Source organism: Haliotis rubra, unplaced genomic scaffold (assembly GCF_003918875.1).
Source record: "Haliotis rubra isolate DU_JTF1 unplaced genomic scaffold, ASM391887v1 Scf751, whole genome shotgun sequence".
Lineage (NCBI taxonomy): Eukaryota > Metazoa > Mollusca > Gastropoda > Lepetellida > Haliotidae > Haliotis > Haliotis rubra.
Genome location: NW_025767470.1, coordinates 347734 through 370309, shown reverse-complemented (window position 1 = coordinate 370309; position 22576 = coordinate 347734). Strand labels below are relative to the sequence as shown.

Here is a 22576-nt window from a genome sequence, read left to right as displayed (position 1 = left end):
GGCTCCGTCCGTAACCATTCTCTAGATTTTATTCATATTCAACACCAAGCTTCATCTAGGGAAGGCGCAGGGCCCAGTCAGTTTTGGTCACATAATTCTCAAGGTCATGGCGACACTTTGAAGATTTCAGCATGTTAACGTGCATGTTAAGCTATCTCAAGAACCTTTCACTGGATTTTCTTCATATTCAACACCAAGCTTTATCTAGGGAAGGCGCAGGGCACAGTCGATTTTGGTGACCTTCACATAATTCTCAAGGTCATGGCGACACTTTGAAGATTTCAGCATGTTAATCTGCATGTTAAGTAATGGTGGTCCGATTAATTGACATAATCGAAGATTGGTCGCAGTGCCTAAACGACCAAGCAATCGATTGTGTTTTCTCATAATCGAACAAACCAATTTTGGAACACTTGTTTGCATCAACAATATTTTACACAAGGTTGGTTTTGTCAGTGTCATTAAATTTACATTTCATAAGCACTACAAGCTCGTTCCAAGTCATGATTGAATTTATCTTAAAGAATCCAGGAAATCTGTGTTCCTTACATACTAATCATCCTTTAAATATGCGAAATTTGCCAATAGATTTTGTGCAATTTGCAAAAAAACTCAAATTACTACATGTTTTTTCTTTATTTTTTGTGTGTGCATTAACAAAGATAACAGGAACATTTGATAAATGACGCTAACCAATTATTTTCGATGATTGATCGGTTGCAATGAACCAATCATCAATTATAAGATTTTAACCAATTCCCGACCCTAATGTTAAGCTATCTCAAGAACTGTTCACTGGATTTTCTTAATATTCAACACCAAGCTTTATCTAGGGAAGGTGCAGGGCCCAGTCGATTTTGGTGACCTTCACATAATTTTCAAGGTCATGGCGACACTTTGAAGAATTCAGCCTATTAACCTGCATGTTAAGCTTGTCAGCGAGATACCTCAAGAACCATTCTCTGGATTTTCTTCATATTTGACATCCAGCTTTATTTTTGAAGGCACAGGGCCCAGTCAATTTTGGTGACCTACACTTAATTTTCAAGGTCATGGCGACACTTTGAAGATTTCAGCATATTAAGCTGCATGTTATGCTTGTCAGTAACTTAAAATTTCATTACTTTTTAAGTTTGATTTGATAATTTGCGACGGGGGATTATGTCACCTTAGTGACAATGCTTGTCTTGCATAATCATACCGACATACTACAACAGCAACTGTGACAGTGAGGTACTTTATATATAAACAAGTTATTGACGGGAGCATGGAGAGGATAAATACACAGATGAAACCATTCTTCATGATTTTCTCAATTTTCTCAGAAAGTTACATATTTCATGATATGTGAATCTAAATGGATACACTCATCCAAAATGAAATAGATGGAATACACGTGACTGGCTGTTCAAGATTTGACGACTTGATAGAGTACTTTGCGAGCTGCATGGAACTTGGAGAAGCTCATATAGTGACAAATATGTAGAATGGATACAGGGAAAATTGGTATTGTGTCCCAAGGGATTGCACAAATACATTCATTGTGCCATATTCTCGACAAGAAATATTACCATTTGGTAAAGAACAGCTGTTACACTATGTGGTACAGTACATTACACTACTTCATTACTTTGCAGGACTATTTGAAATGAGTAGTTTGGGGTCCTTTCGACCACTAGTTTTGTAGGGCATGGTGAAACTCTGCATCTGTAAGCAAAACATTCATACAGTTCATTTTTAAAAGTGAAGAAACATGACTGAAGCCAATTTACTTTGTGTAGTCTTTCCATTGTCACCGTCACTTGTTGAGGTGTATTGTTTTTCATTGTAGAATTGAAATAGGTGTGAACTAACGGCACTACATCAAACTGAGAAATGACTTCATGTATGATTCGGGTATGTATCAGGGGAGGTAGGCTGACACCCATACTGCTCGTCATGACTACTGTATTGATAGATGATTTACACAGAGTATTTCTGTTGCAGGTCCTGTTGTGAGCACTTCAGGTAAATGCCTGTGCCCATAATGGAGGCATTACTCCGAGCCCGTCGGGCTTTGAAGAGAGCTGTAACAGGCGATGAAGATGGTGGAGGCCTTGCAGCAGCAGCTGCAAGCGAAGCACCTCCTGTTGGAGATGTGACTCAGGTAGCAGCAGAAGCAGGGGGGTCCACAGAAGCGCCAACAGGCATAGGAAAGCTGGAAGCCATGTTTTGGGAAAATGTAAATAAATGTAAGTAAGATGGAGCATTGATCTCTTCTCAATAGTTGACTTACCTCCTTCAGTCTGAACTTGTAAGTTGTATCTTGCACACTGTTTGGTTCATTAATGATTTCTCAGGAATAAAACTTGCTCACACATACCAGGTGCCACATTCAACACATAAGAATAAGATTTCCTCCAGAATGTCCATTGCTGTAAACAGACTTCTTGCATGTACAGTTGGATGTTTCCACTAGCTAGCTCATCACAGACTGAGAACAAAGGCAGTGAGGAATATTCCTGATCGCATGATAGGTTTTGTAGCATCTGGCATTACCACTTTCACGTGACACCTGTCTGTCCTATGAGTTCACTTGATTCTGTGTGATAGAAGCTCAGGGAATTAACAGTGTCATGTCTGCAGGTAGGTTTTGGTGTTCAATGCAGTGAGTATCTATTGTGTATGATGAAAGTTACATGTTTTCAAATTCTGTTTGGAATACAAGGTGTGTTGTCTATCATGATAAAGTAAGGCTGCTTGAGAAAGGTAGAGAGGGTGACCATTTTGAGAGCCACTAGATGTGTGAGTGTAAGGTTGTCACTGTTGATGAAGGTAGTGGTGACCTACTGAGATTGTAGTGGACAAAGATTGACTGTACCTAAACAAAATACAGTGTCAGTCCTTAGAAATACATTTTACAACAAAAGTATATGTTCTCTATAATAGTTTAATGACAACCAGTCATATCTGTCAAAACAGGTTCATATGATGGGATAAATCTTTTAATATAGTGACAGAGGCTGGCACGCCTCTAAAGTCATTAACCAATGAATGCAAATGAACAAAATTGACAGAGCTTGTCAATCAAAGCGTATGTGCAAATGAAACTTCTTCCAACTACACTATGAACTAAGATTAACTCCCTGTGTATTACCTGGGTCACTGTCATTACTATAGCAAGCAGACATATTGTTGTGTTTATCCTTCCCACATTCCATGGAAAAGGTATGCTATTTAACTCCTCCTTCAGCACTGATGTGGATAAAATATATTGTTAGGTTTAGGCTTAATAGTTTTGTGGCAATATGGCAATTAACAATATTTCTAGTGTGAAAGTTATGATACATTTGCCAAGAGTTGATTTGAATTGCAGTTTAACAAAATGAATGACAGTGTTTGAAATTAAATGATATTACGTATTTGAAACCCTCTGGAGGCAAGTATTTTCAGGGACAATAATGATTTTGCCTATGAAGACTGGTCTGGACAAATTGCAAATTTCCATTGTAACAAATCATTGATCTATAATCAGTTTGTGCAAGGAGATGATGATTTTAGCCCAAACCTGCCTTCTTATGCATGTACAGTAATCATAATTATAGGATCAAGTGTGCCCAAGAAAAAAGGCAAAATCCTTCCTCTTGCACTGGTATTCCTTTGACACTCCAGTGTTTTTGAAGTAGTCTGTTTCATTGGGTGTGACCTCTCAGATTTCTGGAATTACAAGAAACATATACAGTATGAAACCATCTTGATCTTAAGATATTACCACCTGTAATCTTATATGCACCTGTATGGACCCAAGAATGTACATATTTGCCTGTTTTGTATTAAATACAGCCGTGTAGAATGTATGTGTACATACAGATAATTATTAAGTTTTAACCTTCCTCTAACAGCACAAACCTGGCTGCTGCTGACATGTTAACACCAGAAAAAGATTTTCGACAAATCCATTTATCTCTTTTTCTAAATCCATTAAAACAAATTGGAACCCCCAGTGTATCCAGTGCTACCCACTCTGCCAGTGGTTATGTTGTACTAACACCCTCACAATGATTAGTGAGGTGGCTAATGGCACCAGTTACCTAGCAGGATACTAACCAGGTGTTCATTAAGTGTCATTGACAAATGTTTAAAGGAGAATACAAACGAAAACAAAACTTTTCATTTATTGTAAAGGATATTCTAAAAGTCACATTCCGTGATTAAAATTGAACAAAAAGTTTGTAAAATAGCAAAAAAACCACTAAAAACGTACTCGTATTTCCGCCTATTACGGAAACACCTGACAGTTAATGAGCAGAGGGGGTATCACGTGACATGACGTCATAAGTGCCCGTGCTGACGGCTTCCTCTTTGAGTTTACCTCACAGCTTAACAGTGTCCGTGGATGCTGAAGCAGTAAAAGATGTTCCTGATGCCATTTCTGAAATGGATGTTAAACGGTATCAATATGATCCGATTTTACATCTTGCAAGACAATCTTCCACTGAAGATGAAGAAGAAGAATCAAGCGAAATGGAGGCACCACTTGAGGTCAAAATAAATTTAAAAATAGACCATATCATTCAACAAGATTACTATTTGTCAGCAAAATGTCATACAGTTCCAACCAGCAAACTCACCCCTATAAATATATGACCAGTCACTAAGAATTTTTTTTTTTAAATGTGATTACAGTTCATTTTGTGTCATATTGGTGACTAGGGTGTCTTGGATTTAAAAACAAAATAATTATGCTTCAGACGAAGGAAAATAAAAATTATCTGCTTCAAAAATTACACTGGAATTATAGAAAAAAATTAGGATCCTAGTTCTCATTAATAACGTATCAAGTCTCGATACCAGATCCCAGGGGGTGGTGGGGTAGCCTAGTGGTTAAAGCGTTTGCTCGTCACGCCGAAGACCCGGGTTCGATTCCCCACATGGACACAATGTGTGAAGCCTATTTCTGGTGTCCCCCGTCGTGATATTGCTGGAATATTGCTAAAAGTGGCGTAAAATTAACCTCAGTCAGTCAGTCAGTCAGACAAGATCCCAGCCTGGTCGAGCAGAGATAATATTCACAACGCAGAAAGACTTTAGTTATTCCCTGAAAACTGGTGAATTATAAAATACTACTCAGGACAACGTATGTTTCCCCATTGTTTGGTTATGGAAATAGTTATGGTACTCGGTCATAGCCTGAGAATGACATCTTGTCAGTCAATGAGAATACAGAACAACTTTCACGGCACACACACCTGACAAATAGCGAGTCTGATGACGACGTGCGTAATTGGACAAAATGGAAAACAATGAAAGCAACAAGTACTTCATGATTTGCCGTTGTATTCGGCAATGTTTCAAGTTGATTGCATCATTTAGGGCTCCAAACCGAAAAGAACGTCATAGCGAAACATTTTCAAGCTCATGTGAAATCTCTTACTGATTTTGATAATATATACCAGTCGAACTGCCCCAAACAATTTGGTCATTCATTCTAATTTGTTCAAATTTATTTATAATGATTAAATATATGCCGTAAATGCATAGTTTTTGTCAACTTATTATGATATTATGTTCTTCATATAAAAGTTATTAGGAAGTAATATTTCTGATAAATGTTTCATTAGTAAACTCATAACTATGTATATACTTATATATGAAGAACATAATATCAAAGTTGACAAAACTATGCATTTATGGTCTATATTTATTCATTTTACATAAAATGGGGCATTTTGACTACCCCACTGGGGCAATTTGACCAAATTTGCTGGGTCATTTTGTAGCGGGGGCAATTCGACTGGCAATCGGACTTGATTTAATTTATGTTCAAAATACCACTGACAGTAAGTTGTTACAGGGAATGATGGAGTATAAATGAATCTTGTGGGTACTTTTTTCTTCTTCAGCCTAGCTTGGGGATTTCCATACCCCATGCATGCATGTCTCTTTCATATGCATCAGACTCGAAATGATCGGCGCACTTCTCATGTCGAAATCTGTCATTTCACTTGGAAAACGGAAGAAATGGTATTTTGATATGCCAGATTAGAGTGACACAGTTGTGTATACAGGGCTGCAATTTGCTATGCAGAGATACATACTTAAGACGTGCCAGTTGTGTATCTGATCGTGTCTCTAGGTTTCCAAGACCAGCAGCACTCACACTTCCAGCTGATAAACCAAGCTACTAAACTAGTGTTCAAAGTGGTGTTAAGCTCACTTACCTTGTACTTGTAGAACCATTCTGATATCAGGGTAAAGTCTGAAAAATTAAGGTCAACACCAGAGCCTTGTAAGTTTATTGTTATCAACTATTGTATGTATTGGTTATCATACATAGCGGCAGTCTGTCATGAGTCCTACTGGTAACAGAGGAGACATGTAGTCTTCAGTCTGTCAGATCCAGTGGACCAGCCCATTGCTTCCATCCTGATAAACATCACTATAGAAAGCTGACAGAAGCCTTTGACATCAGTACATCCAAGATGGCTATCAACAGAGACCAGGGTTATATCGTCAATTAAAATGATATCATCTCATCAAACTGTGACTACACACAATACATCCAGTCACCTTATTATTGCGGGGCTTCTTCCTAAAGCTTCATATCCACTGATACCATTTGTCACCTTTATCATTATTTCAGCTGTTTCCCCTTGTCCTCTATTATTCAGATGAACTAAATGAACCCCACCAAACCCAGGCGTGGGATCCCCCCTTGGGTAATGAAGTTATCTGTACTGAAACATTGCACTAAGTAAAGCAACTATGTCGCTCAGCTATGACAGTTTTATAATGCCACTCTAAAGTGTTAGAATATCAATGCTCTCCTAAGTGTATCATGGAAGTTCCCTGTACACAAATCGTACAATTTTATGACCAGTCAAACAAATAGATACATATCTTTGCATTTGGTGAAGGCAAGCATTGTGCATAACAGTTTATAACAGCTGTTTGATAATGTTACATGTAATTTGACAAGTTGACTCCCAGGGCTGCTGTATGTGTCATTGGATTAACTTTAGGTCAGATCAATTATTATGGAATGACTTTCATAGAAGGCAATATGTTTATTGGCAGAGTGTAATAGGTTGGCTTCTAAAAGTCGTTTGCACAATTAGCCAGATGAATGGTAAAAAACACACATTAATTGCAAGTAGAATATGGGTGACAAGTTCACTAAACATGTGGCAAACATCAATTATATGTACTGAGCTCATCATGTCAAAGGTTGGTAATGTTGTGGATGATAATTGACACCTAATGTGATAATTAGCATATGAAACAGGATGATTCAGTAGACAGTACCATGCTTCCTGTAGTGTCAGAGATAGTTAACACATTGTCAGGGGTTGCTGCAGACAGCATTCATCTTGAAAACTACCAAGCACATGGTCCAGCACAGACTTTCATGCTGCCACCTGCTTGTAGCTTTGACTTAGGTCATAATTCCAAATTTGTTCAGAATTTTTAGATATCAGTAAATACAGAGATTTGATGAGATTTTCTGAGCTACAGTACTTTGTAGGGGTGGGCGATAATTCCGGTTAACCAGTATATTGCAATTTGAACTTCGCAAAATGATATATTGTAGTACACTTTTCGCGAACTGGTTTACCCAATACAATCGGCAATTTCCGTGACCATGATCAGTAATTGTCGTGATGTAGTAAAAAATACTAATAACATTTGTATTTTCTTTACATTATGATAGTTTTGAGAATGTTTATTTGTCAATCACACCTGAGTCCTGAGAGTTGCTAGTGGCATTGTTTCAAAAGAAACGAAAACAGTAATTTCATTACCTTAGTTAACCCATTCAACACCGCAGGCCGGAAAAACAGCCAAGACCACAGGCCCTCTTGTCTTTGCGAAGATTAAAGATTTAAAAAAATACATACAAATTTGAGATGACCCCCAACTCGAAATGCTTCATAGTACAATACAAGCATGATGTGCTGTACTGGGAAGCAGTTTGATTTGGGGGTCATCTCAAAAACAATATTTCTTTAACCTTTAATCCTCACACCCATGACGGTCCGGGTTAGAATATTGATCTTCAGTAACCCAGGCGACTGACGGGATCGGGTGGTCAGGCTAACTCACTTGGTTAACACACGTCATCAGTTCCCATTTGCGCAGATCGATGCTCATACTGTTGATCACTGGATTGTCTGGTCCAGACTCGATTATTTACAGACTGACGCCATATAGCTGGAATATTGCCAAGTGCAGCGTAAAACTAAACTCACTCATTCAATCATTTAATCCTCGCAAAGACACGAGGGCCTGTGGCCAAGGCACCGTAGGCCAGTAAACCAGCCAGGCAGTAGTCACATCAAAATGACATATGATTTTAGCAACCTACCTAACATATGATTCATTTATCAAATCTATCACTTTTCACAATGTCTGAAAACACTTATAATGTTTAAGCTTCATTTTCATTAAAAAAATAACTTATTTAAATTGTAGTTGTATTATTTGAATAATATGATTAATAATGGTGGTAAAAGTCTCTGGTTGACTGGTGTTGAAAGAGCTAAACCATGTGTTACACTTTTACAATATATTGCAATACATATTGCAGTATGCCAACACATATCGCAATATATCGCAATACCCAACCCTAGTACTTTGCTACTTTTATTGTAGCGTATGGAGTAGTTATACTTCTGTCTTCACACAAAAACCTATTTATGACTATAAATTTAGCCTCATTCTGAGATATGATCTTAATGTAATTAGTTATTGTAAATATCTTGGAGAGGGGTTTAATAAGTTGAAAGAACTTGTCCCCGATCCTTTTCACATTGTGAATAAAATATGTTTAAACTATGATCTTAATGCAGAAAGTTGACAAGAGCCAAACCTAAATAGATATTGACAAAATGATTTGATTTCTAGACATTTCAGAAAAGGTTTTAAAAGGTTAATAAAATGACGGCACGAAAACTGAAAATATTGAATTTTTGGATTGTATTACAGTAAACCGAAACAAAAGCAAACTACTGCGGTTCTACTGATACCTCGGTATACTTTCACCCCTTTTAATAGCTTTATGTTTTTAAGGTAACAATAATTTATATTCTGTTTTTCATATACTTTGAGTTATCTCACATGTCACTTTCAGTGCCTCTGTGGGCGATCATCCTGATATGTGCTGGTGCACTGCTGTTCCTGCTGTGTTGCACCTACTGCGTGTGCAAGCGATGCTGCTGCAAGAAGCGAAAGAAGAAGGAAGGCAAGAAGGGGCTGAAAGGGGCTGTCGACCTGAAGAGTGTACAGTTGCTAGGCAACTCCATCAAGGAGAAGGTACAGGAGGGGTGACAGAGTGTCATACAATATATTCACTGCAGTTCAAGGTGCTGACAGACACAATAGATCAGACTGTACTGATAGCGTGTGTGTGTTGAAGTGTGGCACCACAATGTTCACAAGTTATTGACTGCTACTAATAGATATCTTCACAAAATGTTGCATGTATGCTGGTCATAGTGACTTAGTCTGAGTGTAAGGAAACCAGATCAGTGTTGATCTGAATTCAACAGCTTTGTTGAAAATTGTTTGACTTTGATTTGGGAATTGGAAAAAAATATGAATGTCACCTTTAGGTCATGTGTTGATGTTTATTGTTTCACCTGAGCATACAACCTATTGTATATGCTGCATTTTCACACATTGACTCTAAGCTAACCCTGATGAATACAGTGTCAAGTCTTACCCAAAAGGAGTGGTGTTAACATTATTGCCTGTTAATGACTGAGTTATGCATATTTTGAGCTGAAACAATCCCATACACACTGGCACTGTCAGAAATCCCATACATACTCGCAATGTCAGAAATCCCATATACACTGGCCATGGCAGAAATCCCATACACACTGGCACTGTCACAAATCCCATACATACTCGCAATGTCAGAAATCCCATATACACTGGCCCTGTCAGAAATCCCATACACACTGGCACTGTCAGAAATCCCATACACACTGGCCCTGTCACAAATCCCATACACACTGGCCCTGTCAGAAATCCCATACACACTGGCACTGTCAGAAATCCCATACACACTGGCCATGGCAGAAATCCCATACATACTGGCACTGTCAGAAATCCCATACACACTGGCACTGTCAGATATCCCATATACACTGGCCATGGCAGAAATCCCATACACACTGGCCATGGCCGAAATCCCATACACACTGGCCATGGCAGAAATCCCATATACACTGGCCATGGCAGAAATCCCATACACACTGGCACTGTCAGAAATCCCACACACACTGGCCCTGTCACAAATCCCATACACACTGGCCCTGTCAGAAATCCCATACACACTGGCACTGGCAGAAATCCCATACACACTGGCCATGGCAGAAATCCCATACATACTGGCACTGTCAGAAATCCCATACACACTGGCACTTTCAGATATCCCATATACACTGGCCATGGCAGAAATCCCATACACACTGGCCATGGCCGAAATCCCATACACACTGGCCATGGCAGAAATCCCATATACACTGGCCATGGCAGAAATCCCATACACACTGGCACTGTCAGAAATCCCATACACACTGGCCCTGTCAGAAATCCCATACACACTGGCCATGGCAGAAATCCCATACACACTGGCACTGTCAGAAATCCCATATACACTGGCCATGGCAGAAATCCCATACACACTGGCCATGGCAGAAATCCCATACACACTGGCACTGTCAGAAATCCCATACACACTGGCACTGTCAGAAATCCCATACACACTGGCCATGGCAGAAATCCCATACACACTGGCCATGGCAGAAATCTCACTCAATATCCTACTGAAGAAATTCTTTAATTGAACGGGTATTTTGAGTTAGGTATTTCCTGTAGCAGTGTGTTTGTGGTTGTAGGTGCAGCCAGACTTGGATGAGTTGAATGTTAACATGGAGGACAATGAGGACAATGAGAGTACCAAGTCGGAGGTGAAGCTGGGCAAACTGCAATTCTCTCTGGACTATGACTTCCAGAAGGGAGAGGTAAGTACACCCAGAGGACTTGATCACCTCACACCGTTACCTCACTGGCTGAGGTGCTGCTGCCCCAGGACAGTTTATACCTGACAGTAACTAGTTAGGAAATAATTCTAACAAAGAGTAAGAGGATGTTTTGTTAGTTTTGATTACAACTCTGGCAGTATGAGATTGTTCATCTTCTATTGGTCTTAGGGCCTTAGGTACAGCTTTACTTGTGTAACTTGCCCTTGTGTGTGTCCTGCAGCTGTCTGTAGGCGTCATCCAGGCTGCTGACCTCCCCGGGATGGACATGAGTGGCACATCGGACCCTTACGTCAAGGTTTACCTCCTCCCAGACAAGAAGAAGAAATATGAAACTAAAGTCCATCGAAAAACATTGAACCCAGTGTTCAATGAAACCTTCACATTTAAGGTAGGGATTCCCTACAGCATGATTCAGTGAGTTAAAGATGTCATCAGGACAATGTAGTTCATTGTATACATGATGTTTGGCACTGATCACAGAAATATAACTGGTTGTAGCAGTGATATAACCAGTACTCAGCTAAAGGTAGCAGTGAACAGATTTCTGTATGTTTTAGTAAGGCAGTTCTCAGAAACACTGTTCCCCTTTTCATCTCTCTCAGCTGTTTTATTATGGTATTATATAGACTCTGTTTTCCAACATTTTGTTTTTGCACCATCTGTTATCTAGTTTTCAGATCACCTGGCCAGAATTGCCATGCATAAGCATTTAACATTTGGACTTCTCAAAACAATTGCAATTTTAGTGTAGCCACCAGGTGGCTATCCTTCATCTTCTTCCAAACTATGAAATTCTTCTTATCCCTGTCTGTAAAGACCAGAAGATTGAAACTTGGTGGATAAAAAGATCTCCAAATGTAGCTCCCAGTATGTTCAAGGCTTCTTCATTGGAATTCAGCAGTGCTACAGAAAAAAATAATTGATAGTCATTATTCAGCAATTTTTGTTCAAAATGTAAGTGATGTTGGTACATGCTTGTAGTGGTAATATCTTACAATATGTTGTTAGTCAAACTTAAAAGCTCTCAATTTGACTCTGTAAATATAGTAAATATCTTCTGGGCAAGTGCCAGGTTGAAGAAGCTGAACTTGACATGTGTCAAATCATTCAGATGTTAGTGTGTGTGACATTTATGAGTCCTCTGTATTAATGCTGATAGAAACTTTAGGAAGTGGGCTGTTTTTGTTGACATTCTAAACTGTCAACAATATATATTCAGGTTCGCTGTCCTGCTCAGAGGTGTGAGCAGTTCATGTGGATGAAAATAACATGTTTTGCAATATTCATTTTAATTCCCAGACAGTTTTACAGCCCTCCCAGATGGATTGTAATTACTTCTGTATGACTGTACGTCGATACGGCCCTTATCTGGAGCCCTGGAAGTGATATGAGATTTAGAGGGATGGAATCTACAAGTCTATGACAATTCAGTTTTGTGGCAGTTACTTGACGGACAATCCTTGTTTTGGCGTCTTGGTCTTCAATTCTATAGTTTAACCAAAAGGAGATTCCATGCAAAGGGTGGACATGCTTGTATACACATACTGGTGTTTGGTGTACAATATACCTATGAAGATGTGACAGCTGCATGTCTGGATGGTTTGTGGTATTGACCATACCGGTTACTGACGTCACAGTTGGACTGGTTATTGACATCACAGTTTGACCAGCTGTCACTTGTTTCTTTCATCTCTAAAACAAAATAGGCTTTTAAAGCATACACTAAGACATTTTTGTAAAAATTTCGCAACATTGTAGTTGATAGGTGCCCTATTTTTTATGATGATGCTGCTTTAGAGATTTAATGTGTGCTCTCCGACATAAAGCATATTTCGCACACTAGCAAGCCAGGCCATTTAGTGTTTGATTAGCCCTATTTTTGTATTTCATTGATTTTATATGGGGGTGTTATACTGATGCCAGTATCCTGAATCGCAAAGTGGATGAATATAGGTAAAGCACTCTTTACAGTGATTGGCAAATTGATACCAGTTTTTAGAGTTGATTGGAGAGTTGTTTTTATGCTTATCTGACAACAGTGTACAAGGCATGACATTTGTCATGCTTAAGGACTGCATTTAACTCCTGTTTCAAAACTGTTTTCAGGACAGTGATGATGAGACATGCTTGTCAATCGCATTTCTTTCTGTTACTAGCCCTCACTTTGATCAGCAGCCAGGGAAAATGTACCTCTGTTATTGTTGCAGGTTCCATATGCTGAAGTGGGGTCCAAGACACTGACCTTTGCTGTCTATGATTTTGATCGCTTCTCTAAACATGACCAGATAGGCCAGGTTCTTGTGCCACTTAACTCCATCGACCTGGGTCGGGTGGTTGAGGAGTGGAGGGACCTCACCAGTCCAGACAATGATGCTGAGAAGGTACACTCAATGTTCACTACTTTAAAAACAAGCATATAGATGTTCACTTGTTATCTATTGTGTTAAATGTACCCTGAATCTAGTCTGTTAGCAAGAAACACCTGCAGAAGCCAAAGGAGAGGTTGAGCACTTATGGTTACATCTTGGTTAAGGTGTCCTGTTCAACCAATGTCAAAGCCATGTCATTTGAACACTGACCCACTGGCCATCTTCTCCTGTATGACAGGTCTATACCAGCGTGCATCCATTGTCTTTTGAAAGGTATTAATCATGGTTTGAAAAGAAATACATACTGCCTTTAAAAAAAGGAAGACAGAAAACGTCACCAAGTGCCTCTGCTTGATGGAAATGTATGCATCTTCATTGTGGAGCCATGTTCCAGCTGTATGGTCTAATTGTGTGTATGTCTTATAACAGACCTGGTATCAGCTTGCATCTGTTTCTTTACTCGTATTTCTAACTTGCATCATATTTGTGAGATTAAAAAATGATTGCACACCATCACATGAGCTAAGTGTAAGACAGCTTAGCAGGCTGATTATATTGAACTTTTCAGGAAAACAAACTAGGAGACATCTGCTTCTCTCTACGTTATGTCCCAACGGCAGGCAAGCTCACTGTGGTCATTTTGGAGGCTAAGAACCTGAAGAAGATGGATGTTGGTGGTCTGTCAGGTGAGCTACACACAGCCAGGCTGGTGACGTACATGGGAGGATTGTATTTTGGGACTTTCATATTGCCATGGTGTTTTCTTTTGCCAGGGATTCCTCAAATTTTAATCTTCCTCATAAAATCCTTTCAATGAAAACTCTTCTCCCCCTAAATATGACGAGGTATTCACTTCCCACTTTTGACAGTTTTTGATATTCATGTTTTCTGAAGAAATTCCATATCTTTGGCACATCCAAACCAAAGTTGAGGCATTATTTCAAACCATAGCAAATTAGGAGCTGGTCACAGGATCTCTTTTGGAAACACTATCATGTGTTGTACTTTTATGGAAAGCACTTGGAAATGTGCATTTGACAGTATCACTACAATAAATAAAACTACCATGATAATTACTATATAGCCATTTTGACATAACATCTTTTTTGAATTTATAATCCTGGGCCAGTGTCAAATACTTTGATAGTATTGTATCTGCAGAAAGAGCAGACCCCAGGCAGTGAGCTTAATACTGATAAAGAGGGGAAAATGGGACAAAGAGTGACAAAACAGAAGTCCGCTGGCATACATTTAACCTGGCGTGAAAAGTTCCAAATGCATTTTTAGATACTTAGCATATTACTATAATTAGAAATCAGTAATGTTAACAATTTTTGAGGGGTTTATCTGGGTATTTATGATATAAATTCCTAACATGTTTGTTGTAGAGCCCGGCTGTCTTAAGGATGTTTCCTAATCCTGACCTTCACACATCTCTCAGTCTTCATTATCATCTCACCTGTAGTCTGTTTAGGAAAGCTTTACCATTGCAGTAATATTTCACAAAGATTAGTGATACCACAGATTGCTCCTCCATGAAGTTTTGGCAGATAGAAGATCAGAGAAAGATTTACAGTCAAGGTCATGAAATGGAAAACAAATATCACTCTGAAACTTGTTGTTACACTTCCTCAAGCAGTATGACTGTATTTCTCCTTATGCTTGTTCTGTTGGGTATACCTCCTTTGGATGGAGTCCTGCTTTGAAAAAGTTTGGGTCAAAATAAGGTGAACATTGAGCACTTTGTACCTATGGCTATATCATGACTATTGCAGGAGTTCATTATCATCTGTCTCGCAGTCTGTATAGGGAGTCTTTACTCTTGCAGGAGTTCATTATCATCTGTCTAGTAGTCTGTATAGGGAGGCTTTACTATTGCAGGAGTGCATTATCATCTGTCTAGTAGTCTGTATAGGGAGGCTTTACTATTGCAGGAGTTCATTATCATCTGTCTCTCAGTCTGTACAGGGAGGCTTTACTATTGCAGGAGTTCATTATCATCTGTCTCTCAGTCTGTATAGGGAGGCTTTACTATTGCAGGAGTTCATTATCATCTGTCTCTCAGTCTGTATAGGGAGGCTTTACTATTGCAGGAGTGCATTATCATCTGTCTCGCAGTCTGTATAGGGAGGCTTTACTATTGCAGGAGTTCTTATCATCTGTCTGCTGCAGTCTGTATAGGGAGGCTTTACTATTGCAGGAGTGCATTATCATCTGTCTAGTAGTCTGTATAGGGAGGCTTTACTATTGCAGGAGTTCATTATCATCTGTCTTGTAGTCTGTATAGGGAGGCTTTACTATTGCAGGAGTTCATTGTCATCTGTCTCTCAGTGCATTATCATCTGTATAGGGAGGCTTTACTATTGCAGGAGTTCATTATCATCTGTCTCAAGTAGTCTGTATAGGGAGGCTTTACTATTGCAGGAGTTCATTATCATCTGTCTTGTAGTCTGTATAGGGAGGCTTTACTATTGCAGGAGTTCATTGTCATCTGTCTCTCAGTCTGTATAGGGAGGCTTTACTATTGCAGGAGTTCATTATCATCTGTCTCTCAGTCTGTATAGGGAGGCTTTACTATTGCAGGAGTTCATTGTCATCTGTTTCGCAGTCTGTATAGGGAGACTTTACTATTGCAGGAGTTCATTATCATCTGTCTCTCATTGTCAGTCTGTATAGGGAGGCTTTACTATTGCAGGAGTGCATTATCATCTGTCTCTCAGTCTGTATAGGAGGCTTTACTATTGCAGGAGTTCATTATCATCTGTCTCTCTCAGTCGCAGTCTGTACAGGAGGCTTTTACTATTGCAGGAGTTCATTATCATCTGTCTCTCAGTCTGTACAGGGAGGCTTTACTATTGCAGGAGTTCATTATCATCTGTCTCTCAGTCTGTACAGGGAGGCTTTACTATTGCAGGAGTTCATTATCATCTGTCTCTCAGTCTGTATAGGGAGGCTTTACTATTGCAGGAGTTCATTATCATCTGTCTCGCAGTCTGTACAGGGAGGCTTTACTATTGCAGGAGTTCATTGTCATCTGTTTCGCAGTCTGTATAGGGAGACTTTACTATTGCAGGAGTTCATTATCATCTGTCTCTCAGTCTGTATAGGGAGGCTTTACTATTGCAGGAGTGCATTATCATCTGTCTCTCAGTCTGTATAGAGAGGCTTTTACTATTGCAGGAGTTCATTATCATCTGTCTCGCAGTCTGTACAGGGAGGCTTTACTATTGCAGGAGTTCATTATCATCTGTCTCTCAGTCTGTACAGGGAGACTTTACTATTGCAGGAGTTCATTATCATCTGTCTCTCAGTCTGTACAGGGAGGCTTTACTATTGCAGGAGTTCATTATCATCTGTATTGCAGTTTGTACAGGAAGGATGGAAGGCCTTGATATTGCAGGGGTTCATTCTTGTAGCCAACATTTTAGGTGTTAAGATATGAAACAATTTTAGATAACATTCAGTTTCATCCATATTCATGAAAGCAATTAGCTTAATTCTCTTAACCATTGTAGTCTTTATGAGAATGTGATGTAACTAATGCCTTCTTTGTTTTGTAACAAGTGTTGATTTCAGCTGCAGCCTGGATACTGTGGTATGACACATGTTTGAGTTTGGCCAGTAGTGTGATTCTGTCACACTGATCACTTTTTATATAGCAAATTTGTTACATATTCAGATATTATTGATCACTTTTAAACTGTCATAATTAGCCTCTGATAAAGTGGGTGCAATATGAGTGCATGATGAAGAGATGTGGTACATTGATGTGTAACAGTCTACCAGATGTCTGGAGGAAACACAGCCAGCCACCAGCAGGAGCATAACCTTGTCAACTTGTCTATTGCCAGATCCCTACGTGAAAATTGCTGTGTATCAGGGTACCAAACGTCTCAAGAAAAAGAAAACCACAATTAAGAAACGCACTCTGAACCCTTACTTCAATGAGTCTTTCACTTTTGAAGTACCATTTGAACAAATCCAGGTATATTCCTATGAAAAAATAGATTTTGCTGACCTTTTTTCCATTTTTGCCTTTGTACACTTGGTGCTAGGATCCATATATCAATGGTGCATACATTCAGCCATATTGCCAGCCGGGCCTCAGGTGAGGGACAAGCTGCAGTGGGGGACTCACTTCATCTGGTTGTTTGTTCCAATTGCCTTTTGTCTTTAACTGCTGATTGACTGGCCCAGGAGCCTCTACCCAACACCAGATGAAATATGAGGACCTTGCACTCCTGCATGTCCCTCCTTTTCTTGCTGTCTTTTTTTGAAAATTTGCTTGTGCTTTGCAGAAATAACACCAACATTTTTTTCTCTCTCTCTTCCTTACCATCTTCAATCGTCTAGATCCTTATGTTAAGATCTCGCTGATGTCAAACGGCAAACGCATTAAGAAGAAAAAGACAACAATCAAGAAGTGTACACTCAACCCTTACTATAATGAATCATTTACATTTGAAGTGCCATTTGAGCAGATCCAGGTACTGTGGGTGGGGTGGGTGTGGTGACCCAGCTACACCCCAATGTTTGATGTTGCACTAAAGTAGCTCTAGACTCTCCCTACATGTGCCTGTCTCAGAGCATACTCTCCCTGCAAGCCCGCCCACAACCTCCCACTCTACTTACTCAATGCCACTCACCCTACTAAACTTGCCTACTTAAGTGCTCAGCGTACAGTGAGCATGATACAGAATATCTGCATTCCACTTTGCTCGAGTTTCCAAAGATTCAAACTATAAACACATGGACATCTATATGACAGTGCAACTATTCATTTTGTTTTGTAGTCGGAATTTGTTTTTAACAAACATGAGGCTCTGTGTAAGACAATGTACTTTTTTACCTTGTATTTCAGGCCTTCTTTTGGTATTATTGAATTGCCAAGTAATAAACCGATTCCATGTAATTTGCTATGAGTGGAAGTGTGTTTGTGTATGAGGTAGTGTATGAGGCTGGTCACAGACAGTCCACCACAGGGAGAGGGGTGTGCTTGCAGGGAGCACAGTGTATGTCTGGCCTATATGGATGTGTGGCACACCACAGACTACTAGATTTTGCTGCCAGGAATGTGTCTATCATACTGATAGAAATAGTTGATTATACTTCATATGTATCTCCCAGATGCCACTACTGGCCCTTGTCCCAAGGCACATACCAGAACCGATACCATCTAACTGCATATTTTAGTAAATATTTGTCTTTAATCTGAATAAAGTAAAATCACAACAAACATAAAATGATGCTTTTAAGAGCTGTATTTACATCACTTGGCTTAAAATCCTAACTATGCTGACCACCTCACATCCAGCCAAGTATGCATAGCTGACACAATATGTTGATATAGATAGCTATTTCCATCACTAATATATAAAGCACTTCTCACATTGTTAGCATCTGCTTTGGGAGGTAGACGCTTGCTCTCTATGAGTGTACATGTAACAACTTGGAGCAGTACACACTTGAGAAGTAGTTTTCACTGAGGAGCTATATGACACTGTACAGCAGCTAGGTAGCATGTAGCTAGTTGTACAACAAGCAGCAGCTAAGGTGACCGTGCATGACACCTGTCAACATATACAATGTTTTCACTAGCACAAGCAAAACATGAAAGTCATTTTGTATTTAAGTGTTTAGCTTAAGTCATATTTTATTTGTAATATATTAATTTATTTGATAATTCATAATTAATATCATGACAGTAAACTTATGTTAGTTGTAAATTTAACATAATTCCATCCGAGCAAGTTAGTATAAATTACAATCATTAGTGCAGATGCTATTTTTATTATTAAGATGAGTGACAGGTGTTATTAAAAATGTTGCATACATAGAGTTACATATTCAAATAGACATATTTGCAACTGTATACAAGGGTTAGCTCACCCTGCCTAGCCTGTAGAAGTAGCAACCCTTTGTGCTTTATATGGTGCTTCATTGTCTAATGTGGCGTCAGCTATTCTCATCAACAGCAATCTGTTCCATTGCATTAGATCTCATTATGTTGAATTTTCTTATCTTAATATGTTGACATCTCAGCCTTCATGCTATGACCAGCTTTCGCCTTCCAAGACCATGATATATTTATTAATGAAACTACCTTGAAGTGTCTAAACATGTTGATACCACCACTCAAAGATGTCCCATTAGGATGTGTAATGTATATTTTGTACAATGTTTTATTGGTGTTGGCCGCGAGGACTGGTGTAGATGATGTGGGAGATGTCATCACTGTGCTTGTCAAAGTGGACGTACAGTGCTGTGTGTCTAGTGTATCTACTCTGCCTAGCCCAAACTAGCTCATGTACAATTGTTGTCAAGCAAAACTGTCTTAACAAACATTTTTTATGTGTTTACATGATGTACAGCTGACAATGACATGACACAATAACTTGTTCTATATGTTTACATGATGAACAGCTGACAATGACATGACACAATAACTTGTTCTATATGTTTACATGATGTACAGCTGACAATGACATGACACAATAACTTGTTCTGTATGTTTACATGATGTACAGCTGACAATGACATGACACAATAACTTGTTCTATATGTTTACATGATGTACAGCTGACAATGACATGACACAATAACTTGTTCTATATGTTTACATGATGTACAGCTGACAATGACATGACACAATAACTTGTTCTATATGTTTACATGATGTACAGCTGACAATGACATGACACAATAACTTGTTCTGTATGTTTACATGATGTACAGCTGACAATGACATCACACAATAACTTGTTCTATATGTTTACATGATGTACAGCTGACAATGACATGACACAATAACTTGTTCTATATGTTTACATGATGTACAGCTGACAATGACATGACACAATAACTTGTTCTGTATGTTTACATGATGTACAGCTGACAATGACATGACACAATAACTTGTTCTGTATGTTTACATGATGTACAGCTGACAATGACATGACACAATAACTTGTTCTGTATGTTTACATGATGTACAGCTGACAATGACATGACACAATAACTTGTTCTATATGTTTACATGATGTACAGCTGACAATGACATGACACAATAACTTGTTCTGTATGTTTACATGATGTACAGCTGACAATAACATGACACAATAACTTGTTCTGTATGTTTACATGATGTACAGCTGACAATGACATGACACAATAACTTGTTCTATATGTTTACATGATGTACAGCTGACAATGACATGACACAATAACTTGTTCTGTATGTTTACATGATGTACAGCTGACAATGACATGACACAATAACTTGTTCTGTATGTTTACATGATGTACAGCTGACAATGACATGACACAATAACTTGTTCTTTATGTTTACATGATGTCTAGCTGACAATGACATGACACAATAACTTGTTCTATATGTTTACATGATGTACAGCTGACAATGACATGACACAATAACTTGTTCTATATGTTTACATGATGTACAGCTGACAATGACATGACACAATAACTTGTTCTTTATGTTTACATGATGTCTAGCTGACAATGACATGACACAATAACTTGTTCTTTATGTTTACATGATGTACAGCTGACAATGACATGACACAATAACTTGTTCTATATGTTTACATGATGTACAGCTGACAATGACATGACACAATAACTTGTTCTTTATGTTTACATGATGTCTAGCTGACAATGACATGACACAATAACTTGTTCTATATGTTTACATGATGTCTAGCTGACAATGACATGACACAATAACTTGTTCTATATGTTTACATGATGTACAGCTGACAATGACATGACACAATAACTTGTTCTTTATGTTTACATGATGTCTAGCTGACAATGACATGACACAATAACTTGTTCTATATGTTTACATGATGTACAGCTGACAATGACATGACACAATAACTTGTTCTGTATGTTTACATGATGTACAGCTGACAATGACATCACACAATAACTTGTTCTATATGTTTACATGATGTACAGCTGACAATGACATGACACAATAACTTGTTCTATATGTTTACATGATGTACAGCTGACAATGACATGACACAATTCACACAATAACTTGTTCTATATGTTTACATGATGTACAGCTGACAATGACATGACACAATAACTTGTTCTATATGTTTACATGATGTACAGCTGACAATGACATGACACAATAACTTGTTCTATATGTTTACATGATGTCTAGCTGACAATGACATGACACAATAACTTGTTCTGTATGTTTACATGATGTACAGCTGACAATGACATGACACAATAACTTGTTCTGTATGTTTACATGATGTACAGCTGACAATGACATGACACAATAACTTGTTCTGTATGTTTACATGATGTACAGCTGACAATGACATGACACAATAACTTGTTCTATATGTTTACATGATGTACAGCTGACAATGACATGACACAATAACTTGTTCTTTATGTTTACATGATGTCTAGCTGACAATGACATGACACAATAACTTGTTCTATATGTTTACATGATGTACAGCTGACAATGACATCACACAATAACTTGTTCTATATGTTTACATGATGTACAGCTGACAATGACATGACACAATAACTTGTTCTATATGTTTACATGATGTACAGCTGACAATGACATGACACAATAACTTGTTCTGTATGTTTACATGATGTACAGCTGACAATGACATGACACAATAACTTGTTCTATATGTTTACATGATGTACAGCTGACAATGACATCACACAATAACTTGTTCTATATGTTTACATGATGTACAGCTGACAATGACATCACACAATAACTTGTTCTATATGTTTACATGATGTCTAGCTGACAATGACATGACACAATAACTTGTTCTGTATGTTTACATGATGTACAGCTGACAATGACATGACACAATAACTTGTTCTATATGTTTACATGATGTACAGCTGACAATGACATCACACAATAACTTGTTCTATATGTTTACATGATGTACAGCTGACAATGACATCACACAATAACTTGTTCTATATGTTTACATGATGTCTAGCTGACAATGACATGACACAATAACTTGTTCTGTATGTTTACATGATGTACAGCTGACAATGACATGACACAATAACTTGTTCTGTATGTTTACATGATGTACAGCTGACAATGACATCACACAATAACTTGTTCTGTATGTTTAC

The 22576-nt window shown here is 38.5% G+C and overlaps 1 protein-coding gene across 5 annotated transcripts in view; it reads left to right on the top strand.

The window, feature by feature from the left end:
- LOC124260159 (synaptotagmin-1) overlaps positions 1–22576 on the top strand; it is a 74226-nt gene that overhangs the window by 47055 nt on the left and 4595 nt on the right. For 3 of the 5 annotated variants that reach the window (XM_046694414.1, XM_046694415.1, XM_046694412.1), the window contains exons 2-8: positions 1987–2231; positions 9110–9291; positions 10884–11009; positions 11251–11418; positions 13238–13411; positions 13968–14085; positions 17251–17384. In XM_046694414.1, coding sequence (XP_046550370.1) covers positions 2012–2231; positions 9110–9291; positions 10884–11009; positions 11251–11418; positions 13238–13411; positions 13968–14085; positions 17251–17384 — 1122 coding nt within the window. In that variant the 5' untranslated portion in view covers positions 1987–2011. Of the gene's footprint in view, positions 1–1986; positions 2232–2600; positions 2626–9109; positions 9292–10883; positions 11010–11250; positions 11419–13237; positions 13412–13967; positions 14086–17250; positions 17385–17752; positions 17887–22576 lie in introns of those variants that run through there. The other 2 variants (XM_046694413.1, XM_046694416.1) reach the window with 2 other exon arrangements.